Source organism: Aedes albopictus, chromosome 1, assembly GCF_035046485.1.
Source record: "Aedes albopictus strain Foshan chromosome 1, AalbF5, whole genome shotgun sequence".
NCBI classification, from domain to species: Eukaryota; Metazoa; Arthropoda; class Insecta; order Diptera; family Culicidae; genus Aedes; species Aedes albopictus.
Window position 1 is genome coordinate 182,889,550 of NC_085136.1, and position 18,768 is coordinate 182,908,317.

Sequence of the window (18,768 nt, forward strand, 5' to 3'; positions counted from 1 at the left end):
GATAATAATTCGCCATCCCAAGGAATCTCCTGAGTTTGGTAATAGTGGTTGGCCTTTCATATTCGACAATCGGTCGGATCTTATCGGGATTCCCACGAAGGCCTTCCGAACTCAAGAGATACCCTAGGAAGGGAATTTCCGGCACCCCAAACTGAGACTTCTCCAGGTTTATCATAAGGTTGGCTCCGTTTAACCTGCGCGCAATTTCACGAAGGAGCTGTACGTGATGCTCAAATGTCTCCGTTACTACGACGATATCGTCGAGGTAAACGAAGACATAAGGTTCCAGTACACCGTGGCCTAGAACTCGGTCCATCAGTCTTGCCAACGTAGCTGGACTATTTACAAGACCAAAAGGCATTCTGGTGTACTGAAACAACCCCTTACCTTGCACGCTAAAGGCCGTATACTTCCTTGAAGACTTCTCCAGCGGAACTTGCAGGAAGGCCTCCGACAAGTCAATCGTTGAAAGATATTTCGCCTTGGGAAGTTGGCCTAGAATTCGACAGGGGTGCGGCAAGGGGTAAGCATCACGAACAGTTCGTTCATTGATCTTGCGCGCATCCAAACAGAGCCGAACCTTATGAGGCTTGATAACGGGTACACAGTTCAGCGACCAATCAGAATGGCTGGGTTCGATTATGCCAGCGTCGAGCAAACGTTGCAGCTCCACGGACACCAAACCTTGCGTTTTGGGAGACATTACGTAGGGGAATTGCCTGACCGGCGGTTTTTTTCGCCACTCTTCGGCGAGTTCAATTGAATGCTCCGCCAGTGGAGTAGTTGTTAGCCTTCCCGGACGGGCAGGTATGAAAAGAGTTTTGATCTGATCGATTGTCTGCTGTTCTGAAGCAGTCAAAACAGAAGATGAAGGCAACGGAGTCGGGGTAGAGTTTTCTCCCGTATATTCAACCATAGCGCAGCCTACGATTGTGGGTTGAATTTGGAATTTCTTCCAGAAATCCATCCCGCAAACGCAGTTTATTGCCAGATTCGGGATGACTAATGTCGGAACAACCCTGACGTTGCCGTTCCATGAAAAAGGTAAATAAACTTTACCACGGACCTCGAGCGCTTCTCCGCTTGCGGTACGCAAGACGGGTGGATCACGGAGAGGGAATAAGCGCTTAGGTTTAACCATGTTGTACACTGCATCGTTGATCAACGTGAGATTACTCCCGCTGTCAAGTAAGGCAGAAACAGTAATCCCAAAAATGTCAACCGAAATGTATGGACGGTTGTCATTGGCATGTGGATATGAGATGGTGTAGGAAGCAGGCGTTTCCGGATAAAGGTTCTCGGAGGCCACTTCGAAAAATGGAGGGGGATTTACGCTTAGTAGTTTGGGTTCAGCGGGCGGCGGTTTTGGCTCGCTGCTAAGGCGTTTTTTACGCAATATGGACAATTATTTGTCGGATAGCCTCTAAAACCGCAGTTTTCGCACAGGACTCCCCTAGGAAGCCTGCACTGGTCCATCCGATGCCCAAATAAGCCGCAGTTGAAACAATGGCGGCTGGATAAGGGTTTATGAGACTTGATCATGTCTTCCAAGGTGGTTGGTGCCCTAGCTGGTCCGCGAGAAGTATCGGTTCCGGTTTCGGAACCCTTCCGATTCTGATTGGTCTGTGGAGGAGAGTGGGCCTTCGTATTTCTCGACGATGTTTGTTGATGTGGAGTAGAGGATTTATTGGGCTTATCCTGGGATAAGCATTTTTTCGGTTCCGAGTACTCTACTACGTTAACCGTCTTCTCAGGTCCAAAAACCTTGTTGTAGACTGAGAAGTTCACGGCATCGATCTTCTGACCAGCAGACACAAGTGTCGGAAGATCAGCAATAGGGAGGAAATTGAGTTGCTTTTTGTAATCAATCCTCATGTTCTGAAGAAGGATTTGGACTTTCTCGTGTTCCGGCAAGGGAACACTCATTGTCCCGAAAAGCTCCTCCATACCGTGATAGAACTGTAGGAAGGTCTCGTTTCGTGACTGGTGTCGCTGATACACCTTCATTTTGATTAGCGTGTCTAGATCAGGGTGCATGAAAGTCCTCCTGAGTTCTAGAACCAAATGCTGCCAGTTCACCAGACGACCTGTGGCACGCATGGTCATATACCACTGCAATGCTGGCCCTTTGAAAAGGTGGATCGCCGAATCAAATAGTTCAGCTTCCGAAGCATGTTCTGCGACGGCCATGGCGTGAACCATTCCAAGGAATTGGTTTAATTTCAACCCTTGATCTTCGCCATCGTATTTTGTAACTGTCCACTTGGACACGGGCAAAGTATGCCGCGCCGGGTTGCTCAGAGGCAATGGACTCAACGAAGCGAGCGAAGGATGAGCGAATGAGGTTGATATCGGAACTGAGGTTCCAGCCCACGGATTGACCGGCGGAGTAGTAAAAGTGGGATTTCCGAGCCATGGATTCCCAGGATGTCCAAGGCTCATAGCCGCGGACCCCGGAACAGGATTCAGTGATGGTACGGTTGAGGCACCAGGGAATCCTAACCATGGGTTGGTGATCGGAGGTTGAAACGGTTGTTGCTGGTTCTGAAGGTAGCTGTGCCACGATGAAGGTGGCTGCGGCTGTGCAGTAGGATGACTTTGCGGTAACGAAAAAGTTACACTAGTAATCGGCCTAGAAGGATTGGCAGCTACTGAAGAGCTCAACCCTTGCGAGGAGCTTGAGAATCCCGGAAAAGGTGTGAGAGAGGAATGAGGAGCAGAAGAAACTTGAAGAACTGGTGGCGCACCCACCAGTGGCTGTGAACTTCCAGTCGGAAGCTCCGTTTCATTGTGCTGAGCTTCTTCTTCCCGTGGTGTTCCCATCCTGGCCATTTTCGCTTCCAACTCATTAATGCGAGCTAGTAAAGAGCGAACACAGTCGCTGCCTTCCAACTGGTTAGCTACTGCAGAAATTCCTGCAGCAGTAGTACTCACTGAAACGTCTGCACCTGGATCCGCATTTCGAAGAGGTGGAACTGCCGAAACATTTTCTGACCGAAACAAGTCGATCAGAGCTTGTTCCTCCAGTCCCTCCTGATTGTGCTGTTCAGATGCAGAGGTTTTAGTGTAGAAATACTGGTCCAACAGATCCACCACATCAACAAGCATTGACTTGAGGAAACTTTCTGTTTCCTCCGAATCCCTAAAGTGCTTTATATAAAGGATAAGCCGGTGACCGAAATGTAGCAATTTTGCTTTGCCCCTTACTCTTGAATTCTTATCGCTCTGCTGCAACCCTGCAAAAAGTTCGTCGAAGTTGCGTCGACAGAACTGTACGACTTCCTCGCCATTTCCCTCTAAAACTACCTCTTCAATAATAGTATCATTCTGCTTCTCAGTTTTCATATGCTCACGGAGCCACCTTCGCCTTCGTGAGTAGGTGGGATCATCCCGAATGACGATCGATCGAATATTGGTTTCGAAGTCCAACTCCTCTGGAGACAAATGGTCCACCCTTAAGCCGTGGTACCACTCCCGAATCTTCTCAACGGCGTGTGTGAATTGTGTTTCAAATGCCTCCGCCATTTCTCAAATGAGAATGTAAAATTAAAAATAAGAAATGAAACCAAAAAAATAAACAAAATAAGCTAAACCTACAAAAAAAAAACAGTACAGCTACTTTTCGCCCCAAAAAAAACGAAGAAGTGGCTTAAATAATAGCTTATTTCTATTAAATTAGGAAAAATACAAAAAAAAATGTTAAAGAAAAAAATAATAAACTAATCCAGCATATATTATGCTAAACTAGACACTAGAAAGTATAAAAATGAAAAAAGAAAAATATTCACAAAAGACTTTTAAATTAGAGGCACTGTGTATAAAAGGAAGCAAAATTTCACAAATAATTTATTTATCTCTACTAATAGAATAATCCAGTTTTTTGTTGTAAAGAAAAGAAACTAATTTATAAAGACGAATCGAAAGGAAAAGAACGATTCACAGCAGTAGTTCTCATCATCCGAACGATTCCAAAAGAACAAAAGAATTCCGTTTAGCACAATACTATTTCGATACAATTCACTTCACTTTTCATAAAAAGAACAATTGGAATATAAAGGATTCCAATTCCTCCCGGAGCTTCTCTGAAAAGGGTTCCACTTTAAGGTTAAAATGGAAACCTTTTCTTTTTATTTTGCGTTGGGCGCCAATTGTTAGAATTTACTATTGTTGGGCCACCCTATTGTGGCCACCCAGGCTTTTACCTGGGCCTCAGGGTCGATAATTTGGCTCCGAAGAGGAATTGGGAGGCTTTGTGGAACGACTTCCCTTCAAAAAAATCAAGGTAGACCGATTCACCTTAAAGATGGTGGAAAACAGGGCTTGACTGGCAAAATCAAAAAAATAGTAGAAAATTCGTATGTTACATTTTCATTTTTAATTAAATTGCATTCTGGTCAAACAGGAATGGATAGGGAAATTGATAAAATGGTTTTACACACCTTTAACCTTGGCTGCACATTTCTCCTCCGGGTTGGTCTTAGGCTCGACGCTTACCAGCGCGGACGATATTGGATCCCGGACCGCGTCGACTCCCTTGGATCGTCGGGGGAGGATTTTCGGGTATCCTTACCATGGCGGAACACGGGTGTCTTGCTGGGGATTTACTGCTATCACGCCGTGCTGTACGTTCAGGGGTTTCCCACAGCGCCGTCGAATGATGAACCGGAATTGTTCGATGGGCCGAACGAGGATCAGGCCGTTCGTCCGGAATTTGCTTCTTCGTGTCCTAGGTCGTAGGTATCTTTGGCGGAACGAGAACTCCAGGCACACCACGTGAAATCACGGGCCCACCGGGCCACACTGCAGCACTCCGGTTTCCCTCACACGGCACTTCACTTTCGCGGTTCTAACGGGAGGTTTCGAACGCGGGTTGGTTCTTCACACGGCACTAGACTTCCGCTAACGGGAGCGCTTCGATTCCGGGCTGCCCTCTTCTACCGGGCCAAAGAAAAAAACGTGGCACAACGGTTGAACGTGGAGAAAAGAAAAATGTCGGTTCACTGTGAACAAAAAAAACTTTGGTGAAAAACGCGCACCACTTGTATGCTTGACGGTGGTTCACCTATTAGAGGCTGATCGGACGATCATCAGCGATTTTGTACCTTCGGCGTCGTCGTCGCCGGCTTCGCCGTCGTCGACGATCGTCGGCTTCATCGTCGTCGGCGGGCGTCTTACGAACACCGACAGTAGGTGTCGATGTGGTGGTGCGTTATGGTTGGCGGTAAAATGGGGTAATAGGGATGTGCAGGAGAATAGGAATTTCGATTTTTTTATATTCAGTTCTGTTTTCATTTTGGTTAGTTCGTATAGATTTAATTTGTAGTTCAAAGTTGAGGCTTTCTCTTTTTTTTCTTTTACCATTATAATAATTGCCCTTAAAATCTATAGATACTATCAAATAAAGAAAAAAAACAAATAATTAAGAAAAAAATAGAATACTTACATTTCATTTACATAGAACAAATGTGACCTTTTTTTGGAAAGGTAACAAAAGGAGGGGGAACTTCATTGAGAATATATTTAATTTGTGACAAAGTAAAACTTGAATTTGGGGGAATATAAAAACAAATAATAGAAAATGTATGGTTTTCTGTTTTAATGGAAACTGCAATGTATTCTATTTGATTTCCAGGTTGCGCCGACAAATCTAAATATTTGAACTCAATTTTATCACGAATACCAATTAAACCTCCCGACCATCAAACAGAAAGTCAAATCGACCACGTTCTAATCGACGGGAAATTCTTCTCGGATATAACCAACAGGGATGGGAACACTCACTTCGAAAGAGTTACACTCCCTTGCTGTTTTCTCAGCTCAGAAGCATGCAATCGAAAAACGATGTATGGACGACTTGATTGCATGCTTCTGAGCTGAGAAAATAGCAAGTGAGTGTAACTCTTTCGAAGTGAGTGTTCCCATCCCTGATAACCAATGTCCGCACATACCGCAGTGCGAGTATAGATTCGGATCACTACTTAGTCGCTGTATGCAACCGCTCAAAACATTCGACAGTTACCACCACGCGTCGAAGTCGAACGCCGCGGCTCAACATCGAGCAGCTGCGTAACGTAGAAGTGGCTCAAGACTACGCGCAGCAGTTAGCAGTGGCCTTACCGACGGAAGAGCAGCCTGGCGCAACTACACTTGAAGATGGCTGGAGGGACATCCGATCCGCCATAGGTAGTAGCTTGGCTACAGCACTAGGCTTCGCGACTCCGAATAACAGAAACGACTGGTACGACGGCGAATATGAACAGTTGAAAAACGAGAAGAATGCAGCATGGGCGAGAATGCTGCAACACCGTACGAGAGCGAATGAGGCAAGTTACAGGCAGGCGCGGAACAGGCAGAACTCAGTCTTCCGGATGAAGAAGTGCCAGCAGGAAGAACGAGATCGCGAAGCGATGGAAAAGCTGTACCGCGCTAAGGACACACAAAAGTTATACGAGAAGCTGAACCGCTCGCGCAGAGGCTTTGTGCCATAAGCCGACATGTGCCGAGATAATCACGGGAGTATTCTCACGAGCAAGCGTGAGGTGGTCGAGAGGTGGCGGCAGCATTATGAGCACCTCAATGGCGACGTTGCAAGTACCGAAGGTGGCCTGGTAACAGATCTAGGAGTATGTGCACAGGACGAGACTTCCGGCCCCTGACCTCCAAGAGATTGAAGAGGAGGTTGGCCAGTTGAAAAACAACAAAGCCGCTGGAGCAGATCAACTACCAAGCGAGCTTCTAAATTACGGTGGAGAAGCACTGGTCTAAACTCGGTCATCACCAAGATTTGGGAGGAGGCAGTATTACCGGAGGAATGGATGGAAGGTATCGTGTGTCCCATCTACAAAAAGGGCGACAAGTTGGATTGCGGGAACTACCGCACGATCACACTTCTGAGCCCTGCCTACAAGATACTCTCTCAAATTTTATGCCGCCGTCTATCACCGATTGCAAGAGAGTTTGTGGGGCAATATCAGGCTGGATTTATGTGTGAACGCGTTACAACGGACCAGATGTTCGCCATCCGCCAGGTGTTGCAGAAATGTCGCGAATACAACGTGCCCACACATCACTTGTTCATCGATTTCAAATCGGCGTATGATACAATCGATCGAGAACAGCTATGGCAGATTATGCACGAATACGGATTACCGGATAAACTGATACGGTTGAACAAGGCGACGATGGATCGAGTGATGTGCGTAGTTCGACCCAAGTAACCATTAAGCCGTAAAAATGGCATTACGTCGGCTCTATAGTCGAATGTAAAACCGGGCTAACAGAGCTAATTGGTTCTAAATCCTCTTATAGAGCTGCTCAAAAGCCACCTCTGGCGAATTATTCGGCTGATATAGGCCAACTTTAAAATATCGTACCAAGTCTCTGGAGCGAAAGTTGTCAAAAGTGAGACAAAGAAAAAAGGAAAAAAATATTTTGTTTATCTCCTGTTCTTTTCTAACTTCCTTCGCTTCCATTCAAGTTGCTTTTTTGCTACTTCATCCAGATTCTAGCTATTGTCCTCCGGGTTCCTGATCAAGTCCAAGTCCGTTGTCTTTCTCATCTGCTCCACCAATGCACCATGGGAATGATGTGATCAAACTAGTATTTAAACCATGAAAAACAACCTCGAAGGTTGAAAATGATAAGGGATGAGGATGATTCAGTGGTAAGCTTGGTGGTGACGAATGCAGGAATTGATGCAGGAGAAGCAATGTTTATATAAATGGTCGGGAAACGTTTCAGAAGAAGGGGGAAAGGAGCTGGAGTTTGTCTTGATTGAAAAAAAAAATGGAATAATCAAGATTACCAGATTCCATTATCTATTCAACAACGCCATTCCGATAAACATTCCAACAACAAAAATAATCCCCTTACACCAAACCCGTCCGACATGGATATTTAAAATGTATTGATCATGACCGACTCGAGTCTTTTTTGGTCGAAATCTATTTTGATTGATATAAACGTCATGTGCTCCAAGCCCTGTGACAAACTTCTTTACAGCTTGTAAGCTTTATATAGGCTTACAGGGCTTATTTTAGTTCTTACTGGTTATAGTGTCCATAAGCATTAGGAATGCTTATATAGAGCTATTTAGCACTGAAAAGCTGTTTAATGACTGTTATAATGCTCAGAACGGTGCTTAGTGGTTACATGGGGAGTATCAGGGACACTCTCGATATTAGGGAATGAAGCACACTAGAGTCAGGACCCGCTGGTTGGGGGATTAATAGTTGAGTGACTTTTTTGGGTCTCCGTTAGTTGAGCTGTCAGCCAATTAAAAAGCACCTGGATGTCATAATTCAATGTCAAACTGGAAATGACAACCAATGTGTAATTCTGAAGGGGCGAGCAAATAAGTTTTTTGGTTTCTTAAACTTTACTAATAATCGAGAAGAATTTCTCATCCATTTTTCTTATAAAAACAATATGTATGTATAATTACTTCGAAGCAAATGCAAAACTTCGGCAATTTTTGTTTTGTCGATCATTGAAAGCGTTTTCTGCCCCCATTCGCACAACAATCCCATGTGAATAGGAAACCCAGCAAACATGGGACTGTTATGCGAATGGGAGCAGTTTTGTACTTGCACTTTGGACCGGGTGGTTTTATAATCATCTGTATTTTAACGTAAGCGACTAAAAATGGATGAAGATAATTAATTCTCGCATTGGTCATATATGTATCTTATTCAAAGGTTTTTTTTGTACATTTTTTTTTGATATATAACACATTAGGGTCAAACATTGAAAATTAACGAGGGTTACGTACAAAAGGCTGAAACACAAAAGGCTGAAATAACAAAAGGTTGAATGACAAAAGGCTGAATAACGAAAGGCTGAAAATATCAAAAGGCTGAAAAAACATAAGGCTGAAATAATGATACGACTAGTTTTCAAACAACGAGCCCATGAGCACCCAAGTAACCACAAGCATTATATCATAACATTAATTCAATCGTATTATAGTTTAGCTAATGCAAGATAACTTTTATTCTACATCTGTCAAGTAATGAGGCGTTTAATCTACATTTAGAAAGCATTGAAGCATTATGGGATTTTGACAGCTCCGTATAGTTCTATATGGCCGTTGTTTAATGCTTCATTGTACTACCATGTTAAAAGCTTTATGGCAATCAATAATGCAAGCATTTATTACTTCGTATATGCATTTACTAAAGCTTCCATCGTCGTATACAGAAAAAAAAACTCTCAGATAGTTAGCATGCTCAGATGCTGCTGTTTGAAAATATATAGGGTATCGGGATGCTTCGTTGGCATAGTCCCCTCGTTCGGCCTATCTCAACGTAAACCAAAATCTCAAACAAACACGCATAACTGCATATCGGAAATGCTATACGCCAAACAACTGTAACATTTCGTTTCAATTTTAGCACTTTGGAGCATTAAAATTGAATGAAAATGTCACTTTGTTCAGCTTTTTTAGACGCCATGATTCTTCGGCTTAGTGGGTAGTCTATACACATGATCATAAATGGCATGATTCTGAAACATTTCGAATTGACTTTTCAATAACTGAACATTTGTTGCGACGGTCAAAGACGCTATTTTGAAGCTGTGTATTTGTTTTCAATGAATAATAACTATTTCACAAATTCCTTCCTGAGACAAACGTGGAGATGCAGCGATTCGCGGTCTTTTTAACAACGTTTGTCTTACTAACATTCCCTTCCATCCTCGATGACCGTAAGGACGTGGCCGGCGCCGTTATTGACCTTATTAAAGTTGAGAGCTCTCGACCTGTGTACATTGAGAATAGTAAGCTAGTCATAAGCCCTATTCATTGGTTCCTTGTGCAATTTCGATTGCTCTGGTCAATCACGGAGTAGCAACTACGAATTGTGCGATCATCTATGCTCATGCTCATGCTCATGCTCATGCTCAATGAATAATAACTATTTCACAAATTGAATGTGGGCCGAATATTGAGGACATTTTTTTTCACTATGTACCCAAATCTTGGCCCATCAGTAAAGTGACGTCAAAAACACCGATAAACTGACGTCACAACATTGTTTGCGTAAGAACCAGAAAGAACGAACAGGAAGAAAGATTTTGTGTGCGGTGACTGTAAAAATATAACACAATCAGAGGGTTGCGTTGTTTTCGTTACTAAATTAAGAAGAACTTTAGTTTAGTGATTTATTTATAGTTTTTTGAAAATTTGGCTCCGAAAATGTAATTTAAAAGTAAGATTGGTGAACAAACAGAGATAATACTTCAGCAGAAATATTGAAAAAATTAGATAATTAGTGGTTCTAGTGCGTAGTAAGCAATAGGCCAACGTTGTATCCACTAATAGGCCAATTTCTGTACCATAGACCAACGTTGCATACCATCGCATCGAATCTTTTCAACTTCTTTAAGTAAGTTCTTGATTATTTACGTTAGTTTACTTCCAAATGGTGAAACATGCATTGCCTAGAGTGTGTAATATGCTCAACATATTATTTCTGGTGCTATCAATTCATGAGTTATGGTCAAAATTGTCAAGGCGGCTTGCAAATTAGGCCAAGGAATGGTACATATACCCTATTAATGTTTTTTTTTGTTTTCTGGTTGGGACATGAAAATAATCAGATGCAAAGAGAACAAAAATTATGTGGGGTATTTAACATATCGCCCCGATTTTATAAAAGAAAGGATTGAAGTGCTGTTTGTATTGTTTCTTATTATTTGTAGTTTTGAACACGTATGAAAACAAAAAATTAACAGAATCAATCATTTGCTTTCAAATTGATATGGGAGAGTAAGATAACTGATGGCAATCAGACTCCAGCACAACTTTTAAGAGCTACTGAAAACACAACTGAATAAGGGACGAGCTGATTATACGTTACTTTATGTTGCACATTTTCCAGTTGAAAAATACATGGTAATTATAGCACACAGCGTTAGCGCGTCGGAGTTTCATCGTGGTCAAGCTGCAGCAGTCTAGGTTCAACTCCCAAAATAGAATAAAAAACACCGGAATGAGAGGTTCCGATAGCTATGAGAAGATAAAAATAGATGGAAAATGAAAATAATACTTTTTTCTTATGTTGTCTTAAGTATGCATTCCTTACGATTTCATTGCATTAGCTTTATGGTACAAGCATTTATATGCTTTAGCAATCACCACAGTAAAGCTTGCTTTAATTCAACAATATAACATCACGGACAAACAGACATAATACTCTTATTATGCATATCGTACACTGATATAACGATCTTATTGAAAATTTGCTAGTTGGCCGACTAACCAGCCCTGGCACTTGTATTGGTTTGCTTGGGCTTAGACATTTGACGGACACTACCGCTCATTTATTAATGGTTGGCCAAACTAAATCTTTTTTGTCATTAGGCGAACATGCTTCCGTTACTATGTTTTACATCGAGAAGCGTTAGGACTGTTTGTCCGCGCTAACAATCCCATGCTATGCATTATTGATCGCCTACATAACTATGATAGTAGGGTTTGTGTTCCATCAGTAATCTCACGCTCCCAATTTCATCCTATTCGAAAACAAGCGATTACGGCACCGATTGATTCCGTTCTTTTTGTTTTCATGCGTGCTCACTTCTAACAAAAAATACAAAAATCAGAAACAAAACAAACAGTGCTTCATTCCTTTGTTTTTCGTAGGATGAAAATGGGAGCCACATGCTTAATAAGGGAACCAATACCCTTTCTCCAAAGAATAGCATATGTTTAGAAGAAGGGAAAATCTCTGATGACATTGTTAGCAGCTGTCATGGCAACCAATCTCAACAGCATGACTCGAAAGAATAGCTCATGTTCAAAGAAGGAAAAATCTGTGATTGAAATATCATCAGTCATTTTTTATGTTCGTTGGTATGCATCGTTAGCCTCTTCATTAAGCACAGCCTATGACTAGGGATCATATAGGGTGGGGCGGGGCAAGATTGGCCTTACGTTACTTTCAGCCTTCTGTTCAGCCTTCTGAAGAAATTCAGCCTTATGTTAGCATCCCAATTCTTGTTTATCTACTGCTGTAAGGTATATCCAAATTTCAGTAATAGATAGTAAGTGGTCATTGTACGGTATGTTAGAGCACCGCCACGGGAGTCCTCATCGCTATCCCTATTATACCACTCCTTTTCGGGTGCTATTTTAGGATAGCACCCCACCTTCCCACCAGTGGTTTCTATTTTGGGATTAGGGACTTCAAAAACATATTGATTTTCCACCGTGCGTTGCTAAAAGCGGTCCTTACTTTTTATTGGACGTAGTACAAATTAAAACAAATTAAATATGTCCAAACTTTTGATGAATCCTGCATAAAGTGACAAAGGCATAAAGGGTCACAGACAAGCACACGTAACACTTCTAACATTTCGTCACAAACAAGCAGACGTCTCCGGTCTTCCTCTAGTCATCTCTTATCGTTTTATTTTTTAAAGAATATTTAAACCAAATATTCTGTAGTTTGCAAATTGTTCGCAGACGGCGCTCACATAATTTTTGCTGCCGCTTGACGTTCGCTCACTACCGGCACCTACTGAGCGTTTTGTGAAATAGCGTGTTTGGCATTGGGGATTATGTTCACATGACGATGATTTTAATAGCAATTTCTTTCAAGTGTTACGTTTCCCGAGCAGACGGCAACATCTGACGAATATCACTTTTAGCTATTTAAAATTGAATTACTGGCGAACAAGAAGTGCTATTGGTTTGTTTGAGATAAGAGCTAAAACATCAAAAATAATATCAAAAATTTATATGGGAAACAGCTCAATAATATCTCGATAAGATATTGCAAGATCAAAATAATATCAGTCAACAGTTGCCGACGGAACGGCAAATCAATATCAAAATATGATCTGACATCTGACAAAAAAGAAAAAAAAGTAACGAAAAGCCAATAACCAGTATTGAACTCATGACCCTCGGATCAGCTGGTGGTGATAGTTACCACTCATCTGTTGCTTATTGCTGAAATCATGAAGTAAAAAGGAGCATCATGTTCTTCGTTTTTACACCCAACGAAACAACTAACGCCATTACACTAACATTTAATCACCGTGTGGATGTATGTGTGTAAGTTCTTTTAAAAGAACAACATTTGATCTTGTGTAGATATTATCTGCTATCTCAATGTCAACAAAAGTTTCGAGAAAAAAGTAAAAAAAATGCACAGTTTCAGACTTGTTGAAGTTGTTTTGATCGTAAAACGTTTTTTGCCAAATACATGTTGTGTGATGAATTTGGGCCTCCGCAGAGACCGAGGGGCGGATCACTTCGAAAACAACTGAATCGAAAATGCGTTTTGATGAAAATGCGTTACAAAATGCTCCAATGCGTTGAAAAATGCATTTGAAAAGGTAATGCGTTGAAAAATGCGCCAAAATATCCAATGCGTTGAAAAATGCAAAGGAATGCATGACGAATTTTTGAAATTTCAATACATAATTTTGTTGAAAAATACGCCAATGCGTAAGAAAATGCGTGTTTATTTATCAATGCGTATAAAAATGCGAGCATTCCACCAATGCGCATAAAAATGCGTGTTTTCTATCAATGCGTAGAAAAATGCGTGTTTTCTATCAATGCGTAGAAAAGTGCAAGTTTTTTTGTCAATGCGTATAAAAATACGAACAATTTTATCAATGCGTTGAAAAGTGCATGCTGTAAAATTTTGACAGGTGTTGTTCAATTTTAGAAATGCGTACCTTAATACGCTAATGCGTTAAAAAATGCGCCAATGCGTACGTCAATACGCAAGGCTGAATCGAAAATGCGCTAGTGATTCGCCCCTCGGCAGAGACCGTCTACATTCGCGCGTAGAATAGGCTGAAGAAATAGGATCGACTAATCGTAAGTAGACCAAATAAAAGTCCCGGATTCACCCCGGAAGCCGCTCCAACAAATTGATCACTAGTTGTTGTCATCCTCCAGGCTTATTGGTCGGAAAGTGCGGTCGCACGGAAGTATCTTCTACGAAATGCTCTCGAGTTCGCGAAATTCAAGCTTCGCGGCCGGTACCGAACCGTAGGCACAATAATTCTACAAGCCCTACTGTGCCAAAAGGGGCTTAAGTAAAAGGTTAATATGTGCTTTCGACGGAATTTCAATAGCAGAACTAGCCTTGGTGGAATAAGTAGTGTGCCGGTGGTGGATGTAATTGATAGAAGTATGTAAGTATGTAATATCCTAGAGCAAAAAATCATGTGAATGTCAACATTACTCAGAACCAATCATTACTTTCATAAGTGGCCTTTTGCAATGAATTTATGTGAAGAGAGTCAATACCTTTTTTGGGTCGTTTGTGCTCATACAAAAACAGTCTAAACAGTTCTGAAAATCGCAAAAAAAAACTGTACTAATTACTGAAAGTTTTTATTATTAACACTTAAAACACGTATGAAGCATTATCCGTGGTCGCATGGCATGCAATTTGCATATCAATTTGTATCCATTTACGTGAATTTGAAAGTGCGGCTGACCCAATATCATACTGAGAGCTAAAATTGCTATCATATCACTTTCAGTTATGATTGTGATATGCAATAAATTTTTGAATAACACTTTAATAACACCTTGTGCTATGATATCAAAATTTGTTCGATATCAGCTATGATTCAGATATTCTCGTCTGCCCGGGTTGCTATTCAAAATCATAGTCGCCGAAACATATTCACCCAATCTAGAAGGATTGAGTTTGGCCAATAGAGTGGCCAATCATAAACTAGGTGACAATTGTGAGCGCATGTAAAATTTGAACAAAAACGCTGCGAACGCCACAGATGGGCAATTGGCCAACTATTAAATTTTTAAATAAACGTGAATCGGTGTACGTGGGAATTATTAGTGCTGCGTCTGTTTGTTTGTGATAGGGTTCTGGAAAACATCTAGTCACGTAAGACAAAGTACATCAATATTCACCTCTTGCTCTATTTATCCACTGCTGTTCATTTTCCACACCACTACTCAGCTCACTTCACCGCAAAATGTAAATAAAGAAAGTGACGTCACACAAACCATCGGAATAGCAACTCAGTGCAAGATTTGAGTGGGTCCCCAAATGTGGAAACCCATCGCTAATCCCATGTCGCGTCCTTATTTTTCATTCCCGTTTAGATACCACCGGTGTGAACATGGGTCCCTATTCAGGGCCCGGAAATAGGGATAGGGACCCAGATAGGGACGCCCGTGGCGATGCTCTTAAAGATAAAAGCAAATAAATAATAATAATAATAATAATAATAATAATAATAATAATAATAATAATAATAATAATAATAATAATAACCAAGTACCACGACCTAGCGGAGGAGTTGAAGCAGAGGAGGACGTCCGTATAGTATAGTGTCCACTCGGCAACCGGAGTTGTCCCTAAATCTCTCCTGAGGTCCCTAGACGAGCTGGAATTGAAGAAGGACCTGAACAGCATCCTGAAAGCGGTGATTCTTGGAACCTGTAGTATAGTTAGGCGGTTCCTGAATCATCACAACCGAAAGTACATCCAAAAGCAGACTCATTAGGATAAGCTAAAAAACCGGCTAATGAGATCCACAGAGCCTAATCCCCTTTGGCATTCCGATTGCCCGGGGTAGGTGAAAGTTTCCAGCAATTTTTGCTGAGAAGTGCCAAAACTCTATAATAATAATAATAATAATAATAATAATAATAATAATAATAATAATAATAATAATAATAATAATAATAATAATAATAATAATAAAAAACAATGCGCCCGCCCCTTGTGTTGCTGTCACTTCACCCAACTAACGAATCGAATTCGTTGGTTGGGTGGAGGTTGTGGCTCAACGAGCGAATTCCGACTGTAATTGTACAAATTTAGCTCTGTTGCCGTCTTGTTCCAAGGGGGTGGCCATCTTGCCCATATAGCACAAAAATTCTATGTCGAAGGTAGCGTTTTTCAAATGAATTTATTTTGCATTCGTAATCTATCTATCTATATATATAAAAATGCAGTGGCATACGTGGGATCGCGCATAACTTGCGAATGGCTGGTCCGATTTAGGTAGTTTTAGTTTCATTCTGTTAGTTTTCACCCAAGGAAGGTTTATGAGGCAAAAAACATTGAGAAATAGTGGTTTTTTGAAAATCTATTTTCCATACACTTTTACCGGGGAGTCGACGGGGACCTGAACTTGGAACGTCAAAAAACGCAGTAGGCAAGACAAAGTTTGCCGGGACAGCTAGTGCAATATAAAATGCTGTTTTGTGTTAAGAAGGTAGAAAAGATATGACACAAAGAGAATAAGTGTTCAAAAACCATATTCTTATAAAAGAATATGCTTCCAAGGCGCCTAGGCTTAGGGTGGCCATCTTGCTCCACAACCCCTAATTAGGTTTTGCGAAAACACCAGCATTTTGTCAAATAAATAAATTTAATGAGGTGGGACAAACTAGGTATGTGCACTTGGTGATCCATAAATAAAATCAGGTGGTCCAAAATAGAAGCCAGAGATCCATCAGGAGTTTCACAAGAAATTATTTACTATCAAAATTTTGAGTTCTCTTAGATTATGTTGGACAGAAATCAAGTTGTTCTACGTAATGCCTACTGAAATTATCTGTGTTTTATACAAAATAGTTCTTTTTTTTTTGCTTAATTGTTCACCCACTTCCTTAGCGGGTCTAAAATACCTCCCTTACCCTATTTTAGGTATAACCCCTACGAATAGGGGCAAGACATTATAAAACTGACGCTAAATATTTTTGACCACCTGTTTGTATGGAGCCATAGTGCGCTCTTTGTGCCTTTTCATTGCAGAAATGGAGAAATTAACTCACCATACAAAAACCTAGCTCACTACTTTCAATCTAGTACTTCACTGATAGCGTCCTATTGGGGAGCGGGACATTTGGCATAAAGTCATTTGGCATAACGCCGTTTGGCATAAGGTCATTTGGCATAAAGACATTTGGCATAACGGTCATTTGGCATAACGGTCATTTGGCATAATGGACATTTGGCATAATCGAAATGCACCCTTCTTTGTTATGCCAAGTGTCCATTATGCCAAATGACCGTTATGCCAAATGTCTTTATGCCAAGTGACCTTATGCCAAACGACCTTATGCCAAATGACTTTATGCCAAATGACACAGACCCGTCCTATTGTATTCACTGTACTCCATTCTCCACACATAATACAGTGATTATATTTTCACTGCGGAATTTCCAGTACTGGATGAGCAAAATGTTTTGGAATTTTCCATGATGACGATTATGTCAATGGTAACTTCTTCAACCTGTAAGGCCTTTATTTATGCATTAGTTATCCCCGCCCGCCTTACTTTACCACCTAATTACCTGCATAAGTTGACACGCCGTGATCTATAATTACATTTCAATTATTTCTTAGGTTAACGGATCACGCATCAAAGGATGGTGGAGGGTACATCACTTCATATCAACTGTGTGTGCTGGAGTTCTGTTAGTTTGGCCACAAGGCGAACCCTGGCAGCTGTTCAGAACACAGTTCATGTATTTCAACGTATACATTAGCTTGGTGCAGTACATGCAGTTTGGCTATCAAAAGGGAGTACTATACAGACTGAAGGCTCTTGGTGAACGACATGATATGGATATTACGATTGAAGGTTTCCATTCATGGATGTGGCGCGGTCTGAGCTTTCTGATTCCATTCCTCTTTATCGGCTACATTTTCCAAGCATACAATGCGTGGACATTGTATAAACTTGCAGAACATCCAGATGCAACTTGGCAGGTACGTAACACGTGAATACAACAACAGATAATTTTTGACTACTCTGTCCTAAATTACAGATTCCGGTTCTTAGCGTACTTTTCTTGGTTTTGTTTATTGGTAATACTACAACCACCATGTTGGTTGTCCCACAAAAGCTAAGAGGTCGTATAAAGGAACGCTACAGATTGATGAGTTTATCGTGGGCCATGAAAGCACGTCACCACAACAAGGTAATTCATTATTTATGTTCATGCTAGCATGCTATTCATATTTTAACCAAAAATACTTTTTCCAGGGCGAAAAATCTAAGCAGGACGAGACTGGTTCAAACAATGAATGTGATAAAACCAAGTAATCATCAACTAAAATTCTTTGCATGAATGATGTGGTTTAACAATGTATGATTTTTTGGCATTTTAAAACAATAATGTATAATTAACTCAGGCTGATGAGGTTTATCTATACATATTAGAAATATTGTTGACTAAAGGGTAGCTGAATAAAATACATATAAGAAACTATTTGTTCTGATTTATTTATTTTGAAACTTCCCGTTTTAGACTTGTTTTGTGATAAATGCTTTGTAACAATGTATACCGCCTTTAAACTGACAGAATACCCATGCGCTTGCATAGTCAAACAAACAAACAAATCTGCGGCCCTGCCATTCGGTTACATGATGAGTTATAATAATTTCTTCCACTTTTACATTCAGCGAAATCGAAATGAAATATCGATGAGCAAAGATAAAAAGCGCAGGTGGCGACTGATTGCAGATTTTGGTAACTTTCATGAAATTCAATATGGCGCACAGTGAAGTACTAGATTGAAAGTAGTTAGCTGGATTTTTGTGTGGTGAGATGAGTTCTCCATTTCTTCAATGAAAAGGTGTTTTATGATTTCTTTCCTAATTTGATGCTGTTTGAGCAAAAGTTTGGGTAACTGTGTTGTTGAAGTTGCAAGAAATAAATAATACAACAACACAGCTACCCAAAACTTTTGCTCAAACAGCACAAATAAGGCAAGAAATCATATAGCCCTCACTGTTTGCACCATTTCATT

At 40.9% G+C, this 18,768-nt stretch overlaps 2 protein-coding genes across 2 annotated transcripts in view; one reads left to right on the top strand and one right to left on the bottom strand.

Moving 5' to 3' along the window:
* Positions 1-18,227, top strand: part of LOC109407160 (transmembrane protein 120 homolog) — a 119,172-nt gene extending 100,945 nt beyond the window's left edge. Inside the window, exons 5-7 of the mRNA XM_062845936.1 lie at positions 17,359-17,724; positions 17,784-17,936; positions 18,002-18,227. Coding sequence (XP_062701920.1) covers positions 17,359-17,724; positions 17,784-17,936; positions 18,002-18,061 — 579 coding nt within the window. The 3' untranslated portion in view covers positions 18,062-18,227. The remainder of the gene's footprint in view (positions 1-17,358; positions 17,725-17,783; positions 17,937-18,001) is intronic.
* LOC134285347 (uncharacterized) lies at positions 1,003-17,352 on the bottom strand. The gene is made up of 2 exons (XM_062845928.1): positions 5,063-17,352; positions 1,003-5,000 (listed from the first exon to the last, which is right to left on the bottom strand). The coding sequence occupies exon 2, from the start codon at positions 3,523-3,525 to the stop codon at positions 1,336-1,338; it is 2,190 nt and encodes a 729-aa protein (XP_062701912.1). The 5' UTR covers positions 3,526-5,000; positions 5,063-17,352; the 3' UTR covers positions 1,003-1,335.
* Positions 18,228-18,768: the final 541 nt, after the last annotated feature.